We start from the raw sequence: 22,494 nt of genomic DNA, 5'->3' as shown, positions 1-22,494 counted from the left end.
TTACCCAACTCAGGGCTTGAACTCACAACCCTGACATCGAGACCTGAGCCGAGATCAAGAATCAGACGCTTAACCAACTGAGCCACCCAGTCGCCCCCATATTATGATTCCTGTACAATTAAAATTTGTCTTTGAGGTTAATAATTGCCTCATTTGGCGATTTTTTAAACACGTATTACTACTAACCCCCCAAATCTCCACCAAAACTGTTAAAACTCCTTTCCGTAGATGTAAACCCATCAGATAATCTATTGGTTTCTTATGATTTTTTTCCCTTGGAGACATCCCTCTGGAACCCTCCATCCTCCTCCCCCAGCATGGACTGGTTGCCCTTCTAAGCCTGCTGCTGTAGTGTCATCATCCATCAGCTGCCTTTCACCTTCATCCCTATTTTATAGATAAAGAAACAGGCTTTGCAAGTTCTCTCAAGATCCAGCTCAAATAGCACTTTCTTGATACAGCTGGCCCTGGTTCTATAAGCATGATTAATTGTTTCTCCTTTAGTGTCCTGGAGACCCTGTACAGATGGCTATTCTAGCACTTAACACATTTTACTGTTTGTTCCTCTAGCTAAGTAAGATATAGATCTTATTAATCTCTGCATCTGCATCACCTATGAGCGTTCCTGGCATAGAGTAGATATCCAGTTAAGGTTTGGAGGAGGGAGACAGGCAGGCAGGAAGGGAGGGAGGAAGGAAGGCAGGCAGGCGGGCCAGCAGGCTACCAAATGCCAACATCATTTAAAAAGAGTATTTGAGGGGAAGCAAGACTCAAGTACAACTCTTGAGTCTCTACAGGTACAGCGTGACTACTTCTGGAAAGGCAAAACGGGATTGGGGAAGATACAGAGATACACAGCAGAAATGACCGAGGGACGAGGCGGAGGATGAGACCACAGACGAAGACCCAAAAGACGTCTCTTCACCTTCGAATAGAAATTAGGTGATTGAAGAAGCAACCCAGAATTGGAAAATGTTTGATTACAGGACAAGCGAAAGGAAGAAAGCTTAGTTTCATAGGAGAGCAATGATCCAAGGGAACTGGCCACCTGGATACGGTGCGTATGAGTCACAGATTCAAAGTGAGTTAGGAATAATGAATAGATGACATGATCCTAAGTGTTACTAAGTGATCATTCAAAGGTGTGGCAAGGGGCGCTCTGGGTGGCTCAGTCGGTTGAGCGTCTGCCTTCAGCTCAGGTCATGATCCTGGGGTCCTGGGATCCAGCCCCACGGCAGGCTCCCTGCTCAGCGGGCAGTCTGCTGCTTCCTCCGCCCCTGTCCCTTCCCCTTCCTCTTCCCCATCATGCTCTCTCTCTTGAATAAACAAAATCTTTAAAAAAATAAAAGGTGTGGCAAGATATCCCTTGTGAGAGCTTGCCCCCAACTGGCCTTGTTTGACAACTCCAGGTCCTCAAGTCTATGCTTAGTAATTAAGCACCTTTGAACTGGAAGGTTGTGGTTTAAAGCATCCTGGCTGGATGCCTGGGTGGCTCAGTGGGCGAAGCATCTGCCTTGGGCTCAGGTCATGATCCCAGGGCCCTGGGATCGAGCCCGGCATTGGGCTCTTTGCTCAGTGGGGAGCCTGCTTCTCCCTCTGCCTGCCACTCCCCCTGCTTGTGCTCCCTCCCTCTCTCTAACAAATAAATAAAATCTTTAGAAAAAATAAAAATAAAGGCATCCTGGCTCTGCCAGTCACTAACTGGATGACCTTGAAGTCACTTACCTCTTTGAGTTTCAGTTTCCTTTTCAGTTAAAATGAGGCTAACAATATATTGTGCCTCCTAGACAGGGTGGTTAGACGATTGACTGAGGTAATGCTCACAGCACCTGGCCACGTGCCTGGCACCTAATTTGTGCTCCACAAATATTAGCCACTGTGACTGTAGGTACAAGTGTGATTATTACTACTATTATTGGAGGCAGATCTTAATGAATTACTGAAACACTGGAAAGTCTGCGAGCTCCGTGTTCGACACAGATTGCCGGTTTCCCCTGGATTCACCAAGAGCATCACAAAGAAAATCCAGCCTGGTATTATCAGTGGGGCTGTTGTTTTATTTATTAAGCAGTAATATCTACTTTTAGAAATTTTGTGAGGGTTAAACAAAATTTTTGTAAATGCTTTAAGGCAGCGTATGGCACATATTAAGTACTGTGTAAACATTAGATATTAGGATGGTAATAATTCAGCATATCAACCTATAAATAAACCACCAAAATCGCCAGAGAGGCAGGAAGGACTAAGCAGGGATCCTAATTAATTCACTTGGTTGGCAGGCCCAGGATACTTGACTTAAGGAGAAAGTGCGTTAAAGTCGGATGATCAACTCACGGGAAGAAGTTAGATCAATCTCACAGGAACTGTTGCCAAGGTTGTTGCTAGCCGTGCACTGGTAATAACCTTGTTCAAAACTGGTCAGATTTCCAATAACCAAAGTCCCAGTGGCTGGGTCTGTCAAAAACAGGAAATAGACTTGAAATCTCTTATGGGGGGTACAGATCATGTCACTGTAGCCCAATCACTCCGTGCCCACCCACTCCCTCACATTGGCCCCCCTTTCTTGAGCTGTCCAGTGTCCCACTAGACCCCTCTGAACTCTTCCAAAGGTAGCCCACCTGGGACCATGCCTCTTTCCTCCATACCCGCCGCCTCTGAGTGACCCAGAAACGGGCTTGACTTCCAGAGGTCGGGGAAAAGACCAGACCACAGTCTTCTTGCTGGGAGATCTGCCCCCCCCCCACCCTTCCCAGAAGACTGAGCTCTAAAGACGAGCAACCAGCCCCACACGCGTGCCGTCAGCCAACCACACACACCAGGCCTTGCCAGGGGCTGCGGAGGGCTGGACTTACTGAAGTTTTCTTTCACTGGGATGATGTTTCCACCTTGGAGCTTATACCAGTAGTACAGAGGGGAAGGTGTCCCAAGAACAGAGAGGCAAGAAAGTGATATCGGATGGCCAGTCTCTGGTACTCCTTGGATGCTGCAAAAGGGCTTAGAAGGTTTGACTGTAAGGCAATGACACAGAGTAAAAATGCTGCAGGGGGAGCTGCAACCTGTCACAATCTGCGGCCACTTCCTACTGTCATTTTGTGCACTACCCTGCTGGGCGCTCAGTTTTGAAAGCTTTAAGAACTTCATGTAACCGTTTTCCGATTGTACCGCCAGGTGGGAGTAGAGCACTTCAGGTTCAAGGATCTGCCAGGCACCAGGCCATTAGGATTCTAGCAGCATCTCTGCCGTCTGCCTCCCTCCCCAGATTCATGACCATGAATTTCCGCATTGTGTCTTAAAATATGCCTTTATTAAAACAGCCAAATGTAAGCAAACACTAAATGACTACAGTCACAGTTTATACTTTTGGAGCCCAGTTTTAAAGGAAAATAGAACCCTTAGATACTTTGAGATTAAGTTCTTACTTATTCTTTTTACAATCTTTGTTTTATCAATGCTATATTTTTCTTTTCCTTTAGGAGTCACGTTTGGACATTTATTTCTCTGGGGGTGGGTGACCCAAAATTATTGGAGGGTCTGAATTGGCCTGCATTCCTCATCGGTCGGGGAAGCCCATTTTAAAGGGGGTGTGCTACACAAAGCCAAAATCTTTATTCATCTTTCACTCCACAAGCATTGACTTGTGTGCCTTCTGGTGTGCCTGGCACTGGACTAGGCACCAGAAATGCCCAAGTAACGTCTGAAGTGGGGTGAGGGGAGTAGCAGCAGATAAGGCCAGAGAGCAGCAGGGGCTACAGCTTGGAAGGCTTTGTATTTCATGTATTTGATACAGAGAGCAGGAGGACCACAGAAGGAATTTAAGTAGGGGAAGAATGGTGGTCATTTTTACTACTTTAGACAGTTTGCATGCACGCTGGGGGTGCCTGAAGCAAGGGAGAGGAGGAGGCAGAGTCCAGAGGTCTCAAGGAAATAGACTCGATGGCACTTGGTGGCCCAACGAATAGGGGGCATGAGGAAGAGGGCGCAGGCAGGGATGGCTCCCAGGTTTCTGATTGGGACTGGGTACATGCCATCCCGAGATAAACCAGGGAGGGGCAGATTTTCCGGGATGGAGGGAGGAGGAGAAAGGGGCGATGATACCATCATCTGGGGACATACTGAATCTTAGCTGTTCATGAAACATCTCCGTGGATGGGTCCTGTGGGAAACCAAGGATCTGAATTTCCTCATTCGTCTTACTGCTCACAGCTTATTCTAAGCTGTGTGTTACATATAGATAATAATCCGAATTTCAGTACTTACCGACTCATCCTTGCTTATCTTAACATAGGTATAAAACCCTCCGAAGACCCCCAGGTCCTCTAGCTTAGGCTAGTTGTACCGTAAATGCTCTTACCTTGGAGGCGGCAGTCAGGAGCACAGTGCTGGGTCCAGGCAGACTCCTCTCTGCAACTTTCCTCTAGAGGTGTTTAGGCAAGTAACCTAACCTCACCAACCCTCAGCTGACCCATGTGTGTAAATGTGAACCAGAGACCGTCTGACTTCCAACTAATCCAAACATATTGAATTTAGATGTCTGTAAGTGCCTTGCACGTGGAATTGCTGTTGCCCATGGGCAGGACTAATTTCTCCTGCCACATCTTATAGTTTTCTACTGAAGTCGATCTTCCAGTCTTATATTCTAGCCCGCTGTACACAGGATCAAGAAGACAGAGATGGCTGTAACCCTTTGAAACCCTTCACCATCCCTGTCTTCTAAACAGGTGGCTTTAAATGAAAATAAGTATTTTTCGGAATGCCTGGGTGGCTTAGTCGGTTAAGTGTCTGCCTTTGGCTCAGGTCATGATCCCGGGGTCCTAAGATCAAGCCCCGTATTGGGCTCTCTGCTTAGTGGGGGGCCTGCTTCTCCCTCTGGCTCCCACTCCCCCTGCTTGTGCTCTCTCTCTCTCTCTGACACATAAATAAATAAAATCTTTTTTAAAAATAAGTATTTTTTCCCTTTAGCTCTTTATTCTCTTTTCCTTACCATTGATTTTCTCGGGTGCAGACATCTCATTCGATTTGCTTACCCTAAGCTGGGCTACTTAACCAGAAGTCCATTGCAACCATCACATGAGATACTGTCTATTTCAAACCATGATGACTTGACAGCCTTTACAGAATTTGAACAGAAAATTAAATTTTTTTTCTGAACACAGTTTCCTTCCTTTATTTTTTATTAACAAAACACTTAGCGTATCACTTTGAACCATATCCCAAACCTATATATTTTCTAGAACTACTGAATCAGGATTGAATTGACATTTCATCCAGCTAACGTCCCCAGTAGAACTTGGATGTTTTACTGGCAAAGCCATTGATCTCCCATTTAGCATTATTGCTTTCAGCAGAATGGGAGTGGGAGGGAGAGGCTCACCTCAGAAAATCAATGAAAACGCTTCATTGCGTCCCCAAGCCTTCTCTAAATTCATCATTTTCTTTTTAGGTGCCAAATCACAGAAGGAATATGATGCTCATTCCAAATGCATACAAAATAATTATTCAAACTTCTACCTGGTTATTTTTCAGAGATGCAGTTTTCCAAGGCCGTCATACCTAATGGAAGCCTGTCAAATGAACGGTCGTCCAAACCACCTAAGCCTTTGCTCATTGCTGTTTCCTTCACCTAAATTGTGCCCTGCCACCTCAGCTCCTATTCTCAAAACTTTGGAGGGCTGAAACCCTATCTTTTACATCTTTCCATCTCTGTTACGTAGCACAGGAACCACACGTGTGGTCAGGGTTTGTTGAATGAATTTATGCATGAAGGAGTGAATGCATGGGATCTCCATCCATCACTGCATCATGGCATGTCTCTGGTAAATGCCTGGCGTGGTCGCTAAGGAAATATCAACACGTCTCCCCACAGTTGGCCTCCCTTACCCCCCTGCACCCCCCACACCCCACCCCTCAGTCAGGACAAGCAGGATAGGCACTCATAGGCCATGGAACTTCAGAACTGCCAACAGCCTCTGCGATTTTTAGAGAAAATTACCAGGCTCAAGATTTCCAGAAAGCAAATATTTGTAGAAGGTCTTGGTTCTTATCCCAATTAATAAAAATAGAATTCGTGAGAGTTCCCAAACAAGATAATCTACAGACTCTTCTGCCGTTTACCTTGCCTGGATCCTGGATGCTTAAGGAAAAGTTGTGACAGTCATTGTGGGAACAAGTGACCCAAAGACTCATGGGAAAGCAACTCAAAGAGGAAATGACCTTCAATTTCTTATAGAAGTTGACAGGATTCTCTGAGCTTTAAATTTAAGAATATTAACCTTCCTGTCTAACTTTATCTCTGAGCTTTTTGGAAGCTCAGAGATAAAGAGGCTTGGCTTATTTAGGTTGTTTCTGGTCAGGACAACCCAGAGCCCAGGAGCAGCAGGAAACCAAGAGAGGACTAATCCCTCAAGTGCTTTGAATGTGGACTCTCCGTCTATCGTTTGATCCTCATAACAAACCCGTGAAGACGGGGTTTACAATTCCATCTCAAAATGGCCAGAAAAAGGTGGACTGAGGTGCCTGAGGCCACTGAGTAGCAAAGCACGGGCTAGAACCTAAGCCTTCGGACTCCTAGCGTCTGTGCTGCACTGTTTAGTTCCCAGGTAAATGACTCATCTTCCGAACTGGAACATCAACTCTCCCAGGAAAGGGCTTGTGTGTAATTCTCCTGTCTTCCCCCTGTACCCCAATGCCTAGCATTGGGCTCAGCAAAATAAAGGCAAGATCGAGCTCCCCACTCTTAAAACTCAGCTCCTGATTACCTTTCCCTCCTTTCCAGGTGGGTAGATGCAGTGGCAAACCTCATCTGGGGCCTCACCTGGGGGGCAAGCTCGGACAACTCTGGACGGTTCTCCTAGGTGTGCACCTTTTACCAATTGCTGCTTTTCCAAGCCACCCAATTATCAGGTTCCTGGTTTGATCTAGTTCCTCCTTTCCTGTGATGGATGTACACAGCTTGAAAGGAACAATGACTAGATCAGCTCCGTTTGGAGTTACTTAGAAATGGGAGAGCCCTTAGCTCAACTGATTAATCGGGGAGGGTTGACAGCCCTTTCCTCTCTCTCTTCAGTACTTCCAAAGGCCTGCAGACAAGACCTTGCTAGGCCTCCAGACAGGAGCAAAACTCCCATTGTCCTCTCAGAGATTGGAAGGAGTGCTAGACATCTCCCAAAACTATGAATTCTCCAAGAGCAGAAACCATGCCTCCATCATTGTAAACTTCATGGGTCCTGGCACAAATAGGAAGCACTCAGTAAATACTGTATAAATGAACCACTCCAAGTGCATTTGAAAAGCAGATATGACTTGCCGAATGTCACGTAATGAATATCTGTGTATAAATTCTCCTCCGCGGCTTAACCTGTGGTCCTTTTTTCCAGATAATACTAACGTTTTTAAAAGCGACCCTCCTGCCTTTACTCAAAAGAATGAGTTCATGGTGGGAATTGTAGCTGGCTTAGGAGAGATAATAAATGGACAATTGTCTCCCCCAGCTAGGACTAGCTCTCATCAGAGGTTCCCTCCGAAGGAGTTGCTAGTGATCATTTAGTGGGGACGGTGCATCGTCCCATCTGTCCTCGTTCCTCCCTTCAGAGACGCGGATCCCAGGAGGTTTGGGTCATCTTCTGCTGTCTGTCGGTTTGGCAGCACTTTTGGTTTGGCAATTGTTTCAACATGTTTTGTGAGTGATTTCTCAGTATTACTCTAAGGGTTGGGTTGGTGGTGTGTCTCTATTTCCCCAACAAGAAAAGGAGCAGGGAGGATATTCACCCCCTGGGACTTAATTAGCACCATAATTCACTGCCTTGGCTCATCGAGGGTCCTAAGTTGTTCCAAGAAGAGAAAAAAAAAAAACAGAAAAAATTGCCCATACCTAACACATTGACTTGGAGGATGCCTTGATTTTTTCCAACAAAGTCAGGGGGGTTGTTAACATCGCAGACGTAGACACCACTATCTGCTGGTTGCATATGCGAAATGGTGATAGATGCGTTATCTGGATCGTTGGACCCTACAATTCGATCTTTAAATTGCCCGATGGCTACAGCTTGTCCACCTTCAGAATAGTAAATCTAGGACAGAAAAATGGCAGAAATGAGAACTGGAGAGTGTCCGGGGCTAAGATAAGCTACCCAGAAGGACCTTCCATCCGACGATACCTTTGTTGGCAAGAGGCAATATTCCCACCCACCCCCTCCGGCATGGAACAGATCCCATGGCAAAGGCGGGTCTCAGTGGGGAGCTCATGTGGGCGCACAGCACTTCTGTGGTGCCGTCAGAGCAGGGATGCATGCTGATCTCACAGATGGTAAACAGCTGGAGCTGAGAGGGTTCAAGGGCTGAGTCTGGCTAGATCAAGATGCTCACCTGAGGTGCCCACCTGGAGGAAACTCACTGTATAAAACACAAATGCCTGTTGGGAAAGCCGAAACCATCATTCTTCCCCCCACTTTATAACCTTTTTTTTTTTTTACACTTTTCTCAGTGAGACTACAGGACTATCTAATTTCCCTAAGAGTTAGAATATTCGTACTCCTTTCATACACCCCTGCTCCTCCAGAGAAGCGAGCTCAGGTTTATCCCGTTTATTAGAAGAGTAACATTTCAGAATGGAGAAGCCCCTGAGAAATCATCTGGTCCCATCCCCTCATCGTGGCCTAGGAAGTACTTCGTCAGTGGCAGCTCCCCCCTTCCTCCCCATGTGGCAGGAGGCAGAATGGGAATTATCATTTCATTTAGACAAATAAGGGCCCTCAAATCCAGAAAGATTAAATGACTCATCCAAAGTCACAGGCTTCATTTATTAGTACTATGATTTACCACACTCGAGGAAGATCTGGGTTCTAGTCCCGTCGCTAGTAAAGATCATGAATAGTTACATCATAATGGCAACCATGGAAGCAGCATGGTGAGGGCGAAAGAGGCCTGTCTAGGAGTCAGATGACCTGGGTTTTAGGCACAGCTCTGCCTCTGACTGTGACATAGGGAAGGTGGCCTCCGGTCATGCCTCCATGGAGACCTGCATTGTGATGAGAAACAATGTGATTTAATCTCTCCAACCTTTCGTTTCCACATCTGAACAAGGAGCCAGAGCATTGTCCTCCAAATTATGAGATGTATTCCCCAGGGATAGGCACATAAGCTGATTTTAGGTGGCACATAAACGAAAACTTATTCAAAGACACATACCTTGCATATCGCATCTGTGACTTCATGGATATTATTGGTTAGGGTGACACTAAGGCAGTTATTTTAAAAAATTTTAAGAAACCAAGTCACTATAGAAAATGACATTAAATAATACTGCTGGTGATGCACAATTATGACAAAAATCATAAAGATGAGACATAAAGGACTGAAGCTTGGGAATCGCTGGACGAGGTGATCCCTGAGGTTTCTTCATCATACACACATCCTACACTCTTTGTTAGTTTCAGATAAATGTGTGTCACTTGAGTGATGGTTTATTATTTAATAAACTCGTATCTCCCTAGTCCAGTGGAACTAATTAATGTTTTCGTAGCATCTACTAAAAGGGCCTTATTCATTTAATTCACTCTCCTCACTTTCTAGAGGAAACTGAAGCCCAGAGAGGTAAAAAACAATAACAACAACAACAGCAAAATCACATACACACAAAGTTAACAGTGAGGAAAGGTCTAGAACCTGGTTCTTCTAATTCCTTGTCCAGTGCTCTTTACTTTAATAGGATAATGAGAGAGGAAAGACAATCAGCAAACCAAAAGATATGGTCCAAGATAAATTCAGATATATTCTCCTTCAAACAGAAAGCCAATATAAATTTTTTTAAAAGATTTTATTTGTCAGAGAGAGAGTGAGAGTGCACAAGCAGGGGGAGAGGCAGGCAGAGGGAGTAGCAGGCTCTCCACTGAGCAAGGATCCTGATGTGGGGCTCGATCCCAGGATTCCGGGATCATGACCTGAGCCAAAGGCAGACGCTTAACCAACTGAGCCACTCAGGCATCCCAAAAGCTATTATAGTTTTAAACTAAAGCACAGAGGTAGATTCTGAGGGAAAATTCAAAGACTATATTTAAGGAGAAAAAAACTTGTCTCTCTCCTCCAGTTGTCTAACATCAACTAGCTTTCTTTCCTGCCCCAAATGAGCCATATATAATTCAATTTGTCCATTCACACCTACTGAAATCACCAACGTTTGCCCCAAAGGGGTCTTGTTGGACTTATAAACCAGAAAGCTAACATTAACTAAAAGTATTCAAGGGGTCCAGAAGGAGGTTCAGCTCATCAGAGTTCTACCACCTTCATCTGAGTTGACACCCAAGCTACCAGGCTTTCCATTTCACTAGCCAGCATTGGGCTTATTTACTTGCTAATCAACAATACGATGTCCTGTGGACTCTTACCTGGAACACAGCCTGCAGGCCATCCAGGAAGCCCTTTTACAGCGTTGACATCTGGCTGCTTCCCCTGCTCCCAGGAAGACTGGGGCTAAGTCAGCCTGTTTTATGCTGAGGCTTGGCGACATCACAATGAGATACATCAGTCCTGCTTATGGCCCACAGTAAGTGCCAGAAGGTCTGGGAGAAAAGACCTTGTTTCTGCCCAGAGCAGGGAGCCAAGAGAGTGTGTTTTAGGCCAGGACTAGACCATGCCTAGAAGCCACTGTAAAAAGTCTCACCTTTGGTCATGAATCCAGGTGAAATGAGCAGATAAGTTACGAGGCTCTGGATTTGTAACTTCCCTCCAAAAAGGGCCCCAACCCTTTTACCCTTGCTCCTCGCACCGTCCCCCTATATATCTCGCCCTCTCGCAAATAATACTAAAGGGTGTCAGGGATAGGAACGGAGCTAAGAAGGGATCTCTTTAGACACCTAAAAGGGAAAGGCCTTGGCCTGAGAAGGAAAGTCCCCAGGGCTAGCCAGTGGCCAGACACACAGATGGAGGGACTTTCTGTTAGGGGAAGTCCAAGCTGTTACACTGTCCTTATAAAGAAAAAAAAATAGAAATGTTTTCCTGAAACTGCTTATCTAATCACACAGGAAGTCCTGAAACGTGGTGCCATTTTCCACAAAAGAATAAGTCTTTGAAAAATCAAAGCTGAACAATGGCCAAGACTTAGCCCATGATCCTGCAGGGCTTGTACTTTTTCAAAGAAAGTATATTGTCAATTTAGAGATCAAAGCAAATGAGGTCCAGGAAAAGCCATGGATGTTCGGTGGGCCACACATCCTTTGCGGGGCGGGGGGTGGGGAGTGACAGGCAGGGTGGCAAATCTGCTTAAAAAAAAATCCATCCAAGTGTTCCCTTAAGTGGTACTTGTTAATTTGTTGCCCACTTGCCCTCCTGGCTGCCCTACTCCCTCCCACCCCCAGGTCCCTTCTGCTCCTCCGTGATGTTAGAAGCTGATATGTAAGAGTCATAATGACACATTAATTATAAGCACCTTAGAGATCACTTCATTCATGGTTTCTAAGGTTGACAACCCTTTGGGAGCCAGATGGATATCAGAAATATGGGACATAACTGGGAGGGGCTGGTGGATGGTGGAAAGATCACAGAGGACAGTGGAGACCGTGGTGAACCAGAGAGCCAATACAAACAAGGTTTCCAAACTGTGGAAACAAACAAACAAAATACTGGGCTGGTCAACCAACATGAACCCACTATTCAAATCGGGCCCAGAGGCCTCCAGTTTGCAACCTCTGATCCATCCTCTTCTATAACAGAAAAGGACACTGAGGCCCCAATAGAGGAAGTGATTTGTCCAAGGTCACACAATTTACAACGAGACCTGGCATCCGGACCTCCTGATTCTCCCCGAATACATGAAAGAGGCACTCCTAGTCCTGCCATAGGCGGGGAAGATGATTCCTAGGTAATCTTTCCCTGTTAGGGCCCTTCCATCCCAACCCTCCGGCCTGACACTTTCCTGCCAATTGCTACTATTCACTGGCATGACGCATGATGCTGCCCATGCTGAGTGGGCCTGCCACCTGATGCCTTCGATGTTTGCCAGCTGCAGCAACAGCCTTTCCCTCCTACGGTGCCAAGTTCCTATTCACATGAGGCCATGCAGCTGGGAGCCAGATTTGTCCAAAAAGATTTTTTTCCCCCGTCAGCTTTGTGATACTGTTCTCTAACCAGAGGCTGGAGTATAAACAAGAAGGCTTGAAAGAATTCAGTCTGCTTTCTGTTTGAGTCTGAGTTGGAATTAATAAACGCATTTAGTCTCCAGAGCTGCTTTTGTGAGTTTCTTTTAGAAATATGGAGGGTGTGGAAATTCACAGAAAAGCACCCATTCTTTCCCTTCAGCTTCTCGCTTTCTTGCACTACTCATAAAGGGGCTAGCTGGGGGAGGGGAGGAGTGGGGAGTGGCAATAGTCTCAAGCCCGCACTTTTTCTGGACTGTTCCAGTGGGGGGCAGGGGCTGAGACTGCACACGGAAGGGAAAGAACACCAAAAGAAAGACATCCCTGCCTTCAAACCACTCCCTTCCCAGTTTGCCATTTGCCTGAGATCCCCACCATTTGAACTGCTTCTTTGGGGTGAAGGCGTGGAACAAGTCTACGCTTAAAGGATTTTCTTTGGAAGAGAACAAAATAAAATATCATCACCAGTCCTTAGCACCTCAGCATTAGATTGATTTATCAGGTTTAGCAAGACTATACACCTGAGGCCATGGGATACAGAATAGATAAACTTGGATGGGAGGGGGTGGTGGGAAGGGAAGAGCTTGGAGTGTTTCTCAATGGAAGTGACACTGGTATTTTGGGCAGACAGTTCTTTCTCCTGTGGGTTTACCCTACATATTGCAAGACATCTAGCATCTCTAGCCACCACCTACTAACTGCCAGCAGTGACTCTCATTTACAACAATTACACCAACAACCCCCTCATTTTCAAATGCATGGGAGGAGATGGTATACCCCCACCCTGCCTCAATCAGCAAGTATTTGATATAATCGTATCTGAAGAGGACAGGCCAGGTGGGGAGAATCTGAACGGCCAGAGAATACCAAGACCCTAGGTTCTGGAAGGTAGTTGTCCATATTAAATGTATGCTGAGGAGATGAAAATGGCAACAAGTTTCATCCACTACGAATGTTCTAGAAGAGTAAGTATTCTCTGCGAGATCAATGCTTGTTCTGTTCATGGGCGGGTGAGGTCTCTAGTTTTACTGGCTACTGGCTGGGTGGAAGAGGAGAAAACTGGTGTGATCAGAGGGGCACCAAACCACCCAAAACTTCCGGGGCCTACAGTCTTCAGCTGAGAGTCCCTACTAAGGGACTGATCATCTGAAGCTGTCCTTGTCTTCCAAGAGGAGGGCTTCTGTAAAAGGAGGATCATGCTAATAAATATCCTGGCCTTCCTGGTCAGAAGACTTAGGGGATACTTCCACAGTCCCCATTCTCCAAAGGAACCCCTTGGAGGGGATAGTCAGTAAGCGGTAACATCCTCCCCTGAGTATGGAGAAACAATATGCCTTAGAGTCAACTGCTCCTTTAACACAATGATTCGGGGGTAGGAGAAGAATACAAGCCTGTGGCAAGAGCAGGCCTTTTGGAGCCTTTTGGAGAAGGCTGAAAAGAAGTCCAAACATGGGCGTGAGAAGGCAAACTCAAGACTGTCCCAGTTTTGCCAGGAGCCTGTGCTGATCTGGGTGGTCACCAAACTTGGACCATCCCATCCCACTCCTAAAGGCTGGTGCCATCGCCCTAGATATTCCAAACAATGAAGGGGTCCAGTAGTACACCAATGGGTGTTCTTACCTGAGAGGTCCAGCTACATCTTCCCCGAGCGTCTCTTGCATGCGCCATATTTAGACACTGACTGACTGTCTTTTCCTCCATACCCTCAGTATTGAGGCACGGGCTGTGCTGTGTTTGAGCAGAAATGGGTGGGTCTGAGAGCTGAATGCTACATGATACATTGCTACATCAACCCAGGAGTTGAATTAAATCACTCAGTGATCAGTCTGGCAACATCTTACTCCCATAAATCAGAGAATTGTCTAATAGCACAGCAGTCCCTTTTTATCATCCCCAAAATGTTCACCAGCCATCCCTAGATTAGCATACAACATACTCTACAGAATTCTGAATGCATGGAAGTACTCAAAGAAGAAACAAATTTGAAATAGGGTCCAAATCCCATTTTGAAAAATACCATCTCAACTGAAGATGTCTACAACTTCTTTGTTGAGCGAGCTCTCTGTTCAGGGAAATGAGCAGTTAGAGAAGGCTTACCCCTCCCTTCAGCCACGGGAACCTGGCAGGCAGTGAAGCAGGAAACTAATCCTGGGCCAGGTGCCCCCCAAGAGCTCTGTCCCAGCTGTTCAGCAATAAAAATGTCTTTGTTGTGCTGGATCCCTTGCACCCATGACACAGGGGGTATGGATGGGATACAGAGTCACCATTTGGTAAGTAATGATACCACTAATAATAGCTCACAGTCATTGAATAGCTACTATGTGGAAGGCTTCCCAGTGCTTTATAAGCATCATCTCATTTAATCTTCACAGTAAACTTAGGAGGTAGGCAAGTAGCCCCATTACACAGATGGGAAAACTGACCCTCTGAAAGATCAACTGACTTGTCTAAGGTCATCCAGCCAGCAAGTAAGTAGCAGAGCAAGGAGTAGAAACAAAATCCATCAGGACGTTTCCACTGGTGCTCCAAAACTACTCTTCTGGAGAAGCAAAGAGAAGCACATGCCTGCAGGGTGTGGGGAAAAAGGTGAGAGCCTCCAGTTCTCTGGAGGTAGAGACCTAAGGAAGGTCGAAATGGGGACCTTGCTGGAGCAAGCTGAAACAAGATGGAAAAAGAGAAAGAAGAGAAAGCTTGACTTTTTGAAGGTGGCTTTCACTGTCTCTAAGCCAAGAGCTAGACCGCTCCCCTACCCTATCTTCTATGCAACTAAGGCACAGGCATAACAAAGGTTTCATGCATTGGAGAAACATCTAAAATATTTTAAGATCAAGAAGTATGTTCTCACTGGATCAGCAGCCCAGTGCAGAGGAGCTCCTTTGATTTGGATATCCCAAAAGTCTTGATACCTTAAATTGCTTGCCTTGCCTGTACCTGACATTTTGAAGAATGAGGCAAATGGCAAGTAAATAAGCTACTCAGTAAATACATACTTGTTAATAAAGTTTCTTTCCAAAGTGCCTCTAACAGATGTCCTGAGCTCAAGCCGCACCCTGTTCAATCACCTACACCTTCTGTGCCTCTCCAGGTCTAGAAAAGACTCATTGCCGGTCACAAGATCCTTCTGCCCTGCATCTCCAGCTCATAACTACATGGTTCAACCAAGAGATGGCCTTGTAAATTCCAGTGTCAGAGGAGGCATAAAGAACAATTTGTATTTTTGAACTCACATTGGCCTGGCCTCACTTCCAGGCAGTAGAGGACATCTGGATTTGAGTATCACACATAAAAATAATTCAAAATATATTGGCAAGGCCTCTCCAATTTCAGCCCCTACTGGCAAAATGGGAAGGACCGCAAGCCTACAGATAAAGAATGCATTGAAAAGACTATTCAAGAAATTGAATTTTTAAAAGGAAGAAAGTTCATGTGATTATTGCCATCCACAATCTAAGAGAGCAACTTGCAAAGGGATGATTTCTTGGTTGATTGCAATATGTGGGGTCTTGGGTCAGGGCATCTGGGTGACAAAAAGCAGTAAAATCACTGTTTTTGCTGCTGCTGAAGATGATAAAGGTGTTTACAAGGGAGAAAACTTACAGGTCTTTAGTTTTTTCCCAAGCGTTTTCACATACAGCATGTCAGCTGACTCTCCATGAGATAAATAGAAGAGTGTTAGCGTTCCACCATGTTTTGAAGAGAGGCACAGAGTGATTCAGACATGTGTCTGAGATAACCAGTGCTGAGCAAAAACGTTGAACATTGCCTAGAGGGTGGCATTAACGAAATCACCTCTTGAACGGTGTTTCCTGCTACAGAAGTGTTCGGGACCTCTGTAAAGAGAGCATCTAGCACCTCCAAAGGACCAGAGGTGGCTGAAGCGACACTGGCCAAGGTATAGCTCCTCCAAGCCAGCACCCTCCTTCTTCTCTACCTCTGTCCCTCAACCTCCTCTAGCCCACTCCACTCGTTCTCCATTTTTCTACCAATCAAAACCCCAATTCAACTACATCCAACTCTTCCAAACCGTACTGATTTGTTTCTTCTCTGAACTCCTTGTTTTGGATCATATATCCTTTTGAAAATCTGCTGAAAGCCACAGGCCTTTTCCCTTAAGGGATATGTATTGGCAAACATGTCACACGCTCATGCAGACTCTTATACGCACGCCCTCTCTCACTCTCTCTCTCTCTCTCTCTCTCTCTCTCACACACACACACACACACACACACACACACACACTCTTTTGAGTATACAATTTTAGTCCTTGGGCTAATTTTAAAAGGAATTACCCTTAAGGCCAGATGAAGAAAACCTAAGAATAGATAAGCTTACAGGCAAAGCATTCTTCTTTGACTTTCACCCACCCTCTTCTAGCAACCTCTTACCCCTAACCTCAGTCTGCTTGCCCTATCCTCTACCCTCTAGCTTCTTGTTGCCCTTGATTACCCAGGGTTTATCACTACCTTGGCCCTTCTCTACCCCTCTGGGAGTCACATTCCATCAGGATTCAGTCTGGCCCAATGAGCTAGCTCACTGGACGGGCAGATCCCAGATACTACATTCAACAGAGATCAGCAGGTCAAGTAGGATGTGTATTTGAACCGGGATCTTCGGGAAATAATAGGGAGATTATCTGGGGGGAGGGGGAGCCCTTTCAGAACTCCTGCTCATTTCACCTAGGAGAAGGACCATTCCTGTCTACTCTAGAAAACATGATACACTGGATGCTGACTTACTCAGATTTGAGATAACAAGCTATAACTGAATATGAAGAGAGGACAAAGGCCACGTCACATACATGATGGTCTTCCCTAAACAACTGTCTTCAAACTCTTTGTACCTGAGATTCTGCCACTGTTGTCACTCCTTCACACACTGACCCCAACAGTTTATGTCAGAACTACCATAGGGGAATAGTTGAGGAAAAAAAGTCCTTACGGAAGCTGGCGGTAAGTCCTTCTTGTGAAAGAATGACCACTGGATGGAGAGCTTGTCCCGGGAGGCCACAGTGCTGGTGTAGGTGCAGACAAGTGTGACATCAGATCCAACAGTCACGTTCACAACACTGTTTGGGATGGTCACCTGCACCATACTAACTTGACCTGAAAAAATAATCATCAAAAAGAAAATGGTACACTCTCACATTCTGAGGACACTCTTTCATTACAAAGCGCTTTCAATGACATCTTATTTGAGGAACCCAAGGTGAGGAGGAGGAGGTAGAATGAACTGTACAGGAAGGCTGAGCCAGCAATTTACATGGGCATAAGGGAGTTTCTAACAAATTACAGTGTGATGAAACTCAAATCCTATGTGATGGTGAGGTAGTAACACCAAACTGGGAATTCTTCTGTATAAGGATGGCCTTAAACAGAAGTTCTTAAAATGTTGTCCAGGGACCCAAAGGTCCATGAATAATGGGGAACAACTAATCCAGTTTGCCCAGGACTAACAGATTTCTTGGATGTGGAACTTCCAGGGTTTTTTTTCCAAGTTTTTATTTAAATTCAGGTTAGTTAACATATAGTGTAGTATTGGTTTCAGGGGTAGAATTTAGTGATTCATCACTTACATATAACACCCAGCGCTCGTCCCCACAAGTGCCATCCTTAATGCCCATCACCTATTTAGCCCATTCCCCCACCCATCTCCCCTTCAGCAACCCTGTTTTTTCTCTATCATTAAGAGTCTCTTGTCATTTGGGGCGCCTGGGTGGCACAGCGGTTAAGTAGTTGCCTTCGGCTCAGGGCGTGATCCCGGCGTTATGGGATCGAGTCCCACATCAGGCTCCTCTGCTATGAGCCTGCTTCTTCCTCTCCCACCCCCCCTGCTTGTGTTCCCTCTCTCGCTGGCTGTCTCTATCTCTGTCGAATAAATAAATAAAATCTTAAAAAAAAAGAGTCTCTTGTCATTTGCCTCCCTCTCTGGTTTTTGTGTTTTTTTTTTAAGATTTTATTTATTTATTTGACAGAGAGAGAGAGACAGTGAGAGAGGGAACACAAGCAGGGGGAGTGGGAGAGGGAAAAGCAGGCTTCCCGCTGAGCAGGGAGCCCGATATGGGGCTCGATCCCAGGACCCTGGGATCATGACCTGAGCCGAAGGCAGACGCTTAACGACTAAGCCATCCAGGTGCCCCTCCCTCTCTGTTTTTATCTTACTTTATTTTCCTTCCCTTCTCTCATGTTCATCTGTTTTGTTTCTTAAATTCCACATATGAGTGTAATCATATGGTATTTTTCTTTCTCTGACTGACACATTAGCATAATACCCTCTAGTTCCATCCACGTTGTTGCAAATGGCAAGTTTTCATTCTTTCTGATGGCTGAATAATATTCCATTGTATATATATACCAACTCTTCTTTATCCATTCATCAGTCGATGGACATTTGGTTTTTTTCCATAATTTGGCTCTTGTTGATAGTGTTGCTGTAAACATTGGGGTGTATGTGCCCCTTCAAATCAGTATTTTTGTATCCTTTGGATAAATACCTAGTAGTGCAATTGCTGGGTCATAGGGTGGTTCTATTTTTAACTTTTAACCTCCACACTGTTTTCCAGAGTGGCTGCACCAGTTTGCATTCCCACCAACAGTATAAGAGGGATCCCCTTTCTCCTCATCCTCGCCAACATCTATTATTTCCTGAGTTGTTATTTTAGCCATTCTGACTGGTACGAGGTGGTGTCTCATTGTGGTTTTGATTTGCATTTCCCTGATGATGAGTGATGTTGAGTACATTTTCATGTGTCTTTTGGCCACTTGTATGTCTTCTTTGGGGGAACTTTCAGTTTTAAAACCACGTCTCAGGCAAACAATACTGGTTTTGTTAGGATGTTCAGTGCTTAAACCAGGAAAATCTCAGGAAAACCAGGATGAGTTGGTCACCTTATCCCTAAGACCATTTTGAGAGGCTTTAAGATAAAAATGATATTAATAATAATACCAAGAGGTTATTTTTCTCTTTCACTCTCATTCTTTCATGACTGTACAGTGAAGTATTCCACTAGCTACTGATGATGGTGATGGTGATGTCATTGCTTTCATAGCTGATGGGATGCATGCTTGTGTATTTTTGTTTAAATAATTTTTAGTTTTAATTTCTAATTCAGTAAATATAGATAGAAATAAGTAAAATAGCAAAAATTCCTTGGGGGTCCTCAGTAATCTTTAATTGAAAATTTTATTGAGATAATAGTAGAGTCACAGGCAGTTCTAAGAAACAGCAACAGATAGTCCATTTACCTAGCCCCCCACAATGGTAACATTTTATAAAACTATACTGTAATATCACAATTAGGGCACTGGCTTTGATACAATCCACTGATCTGATTTGTATTTCTCCAGTTCTACTTGTACTCAAGCATATGTATGCATTTAGTTTGATACACTTTTATCGCATGTGTAAGTTTGTGTATCTACAATCACAATCAAGATACTGAACAGTTCTATCACCATGAAGATCTCTGATGTTGCCCTTCTATCATCACACTCACCTCCCTCCTGCACCCCATCCCTGATTCTAGCATTGGCAGCCACTAATCTTTCATTTCTAAAATTTTGTCATTTTGTAATCTTTTGGGATGGACTTTTTTCACTCATCATAATTACCTAGCAGTGTACCCAAGTTGGTAATGAGTCGGTAACTCAGTGAGTCAGTAACTCATTGCCATTTATTGCTTATGAGCTTTCAATCTGTTTAACAATTCACCCATTTAGGAACATCTGGGTTGTTTCCAGGTTTAGGCTGTTGAATAAAACTCCGATGTACAGGTTTTTTGGGAACATAAATTTCTATTTCACTGGGATAAATTCCCAAGAGTGCAATTGATGGGTCAGATGGTAGTGATATGTTTAGTTTTATTAAGAACAAAAACAGGGGTGCCTGGGTGGCTCAGTCAGTTGAGTGTCCGACTCTTGATCTCAGGTCTTGATCTTAGGGTTATGGGTTCAAGCCCCATGTTGGGCTCCACACTGGTCATAGGACCTACTTAAAAAAACACAAAAAACAGAAAACAAACAAACCGAAAACCTGTCACGTTGTTTTCCAGAGTGACTATACCAATAAACATTCCCACCATTAACATATGAGTGGTCCAGTCTCTCCATATCTTCCCCAGTCTCTGGTGTTGTCACTATTCTCTACTTTAGCCATTATAATAAGTGGGTAGTAATAAACCATTGTGATTTTAATGTCTTTCCCTGATGAAATTTAATGACACTAAACAACTTTTTATGTGATAATTTGCCATTTGTATATCTTCCTCAGTGAAATGTCTGTTCATATCTTTAGCCCATTTTCTAACTGGATTATTTAATTTTCAACCGGTGAATTTTGAGAGTTCTCTATATAATCTAGATTCCAGTCTCTTCTTGGGTAGAGACCGTTTTATTTCTTCCTTTCCAATTTATATGCTTTTTACTTCTTTTTATGACATTATTGCAACGGCTATAACTTCCAGTACTTTACATGTACAACATGTACATAGCGTAATACAAAACATGTTAGCTGTGGGTTATTTTTATCAAGTTGAGGTAATTCTCCTCTGTCATGGATTGAACTATGTCCCACCAGAAAATATATACAAGTATGTAATTCCTGGTATCTGTGAATGTGACCTTATTTGAAAATAAGGTCTTTGCAATGTAATTAAGTTAAGGATCTTGGGATGAGATGATTCTGGATTTAGAGTGAGCATTAAATTCCATGATTGTTGTCCTCATAAGAAAAAGGAGAGGGAAATTTGACACAGATACACAAAAAGAAAGGCCATATGAAGATAAAATCAAACATTGGAGCATCGTATATACACATAAAAGAACACCAAGAATTTCTAAAAGCCAAGTAGCAGAAAGCATGGCACAGATTCTCCTTCAGAGATTTTATTTATTTATTTATTTATTTATTTATTTAATTTCTTTGTTTTTAATTTTAATTTTTATTTTCTAATAATTTTTATTTTGTTAGTCACCTTACAGTACATCCCCAGTTTTTGATGCAATGTTCCATGATTCATTATTTGTGTATAACCCCCAGTGCATCATGCAATATGTGCCCTCCTTAATACCCATCACCGGCCTATCCCAATCCCCCACCCCCTCCCCTCTGAAGCCCTCAGTTTGTTTCCCAGAGTCCACAGTCTCTCATGGTTCATTCCCCCTTCTGTTTACCCCCCTTCATTCTTCCCTTCCTTCTCCTACCAATCTTCCTATTTCTTATGTTCCATAAATGAGTGAAACCATATGGTAATTGTCTTTCTCTGCTTGACTTATTTCACTTAGCATAATCTCCTCCAGTCCCGTCCATGTTGCTGCAAATGTTGTGTAATTGTTCTTTCTGATGGCTGAGTAATATTCCATTGTATATATGGACCACAGCTTCTTAATTCAGTCATCTGTTGAAGGGCATCTTGGCTCCTTCCACAATTTAGCTATTGTGGACAATGCTGCTATGAACATTGGGGTGCATATGGCCCTTCCCTTCACTACGTCTGTATCTTTGGGGGTAAATACCGGGTAGTGCAATTGCTGGATCATAGGGTAGCTCAATTTTTAACTTTTTTTTAAAGATTTTATTTATTTATTCAACAGAGATAGAGGCAGCCAGCGAGAGAGGGAACACAAGCAGGGGAAGTGGGAGAGGAAGAAGCAGGCTCATAGCGGAGGAGCCTGATGTAGGGCTCGATCCCATAACGCCGGGATCACACCCTGAGCCGAAGGCAGACGCTTAACCGCTGTGCCACCCAGGCGCCCCTCAATTTTTAACTTTTTAAGGGACCTCCACACTGTTTTCCAGAGTGGCTGTACCAACTTGCATTCCCACCAACAATGTAGGAGGGATCCCCTTTCTCCACATCCTCTCCAACGTTTGTTGTTTCTCACCTTGTCAATTTTTGCCATTCTAACTGGCAAAAGGTGGTATCTCAATGTGGTTTTGATTTGAATTATCCTGATGGCTAATGATTTTGAACATTTTTTCATGTGTCTGTTAGCCATTTGTATGTCTTGGAAAAGTGTCTGTTCATATACTCTGCCCATTTTTTTATTTGATTATTTGTTTCACATGTATTGAGTTTGAGAAGTTCTTTGTAGATCTTGGATACCAGTCCTTTATCTGTGGTGTCGTTTGCAAATATCTTCTCCCATTCCGTGAGCTGCCTCTTAGTTTTTTTGACTGTTTCCTTGGCTGTGCAGAAGCGTTTTATCTTGATGAAGTCCCACAAGTTCATTTTTTCTTTTGTTTCTCTTGCCTTTGGAGATGTGTCATGAAAAGAGTTGCTGTGGCCGATGTCAAAGGGGTTGCAGCCTATGTTCTCCTCTATGATTTTGATGGATTCCTGTCTCACATCGAGGTCTTTCATCGATTCGGAGTT

At 44.2% G+C, this 22,494-nt stretch overlaps 1 protein-coding gene across 3 annotated transcripts in view; it reads right to left on the bottom strand.

The window, feature by feature from the left end:
- The window catches only part of VSIG1 (V-set and immunoglobulin domain containing 1), a 39,036-nt gene that overhangs the window by 2,973 nt on the left and 13,569 nt on the right, over positions 1-22,494 (bottom strand). Inside the window, exons 2-6 of one of the 3 annotated variants that reach the window (XM_057313590.1) lie at positions 17,064-17,227; positions 13,746-13,853; positions 7,868-8,066; positions 2,853-3,008; positions 2,335-2,454 (exon numbers count right to left, since the gene is read on the bottom strand). In XM_057313590.1, coding sequence (XP_057169573.1) covers positions 2,335-2,454; positions 2,853-3,008; positions 7,868-8,066; positions 13,746-13,853; positions 17,064-17,227 — 747 coding nt within the window. Of the gene's footprint in view, positions 1-2,334; positions 2,455-2,852; positions 3,009-7,867; positions 8,067-13,745; positions 14,046-17,063; positions 17,228-22,494 lie in introns of those variants that run through there. The other 2 variants (XM_057313585.1, XM_048213804.2) reach the window with 2 other exon arrangements.

Source organism: Ursus arctos, chromosome X (genome assembly GCF_023065955.2).
Source record: "Ursus arctos isolate Adak ecotype North America chromosome X, UrsArc2.0, whole genome shotgun sequence".
Classification (NCBI taxonomy): Eukaryota; Metazoa; Chordata; class Mammalia; order Carnivora; family Ursidae; genus Ursus; species Ursus arctos.
This window is presented reverse-complemented; position numbering and strand designations above follow the sequence as displayed.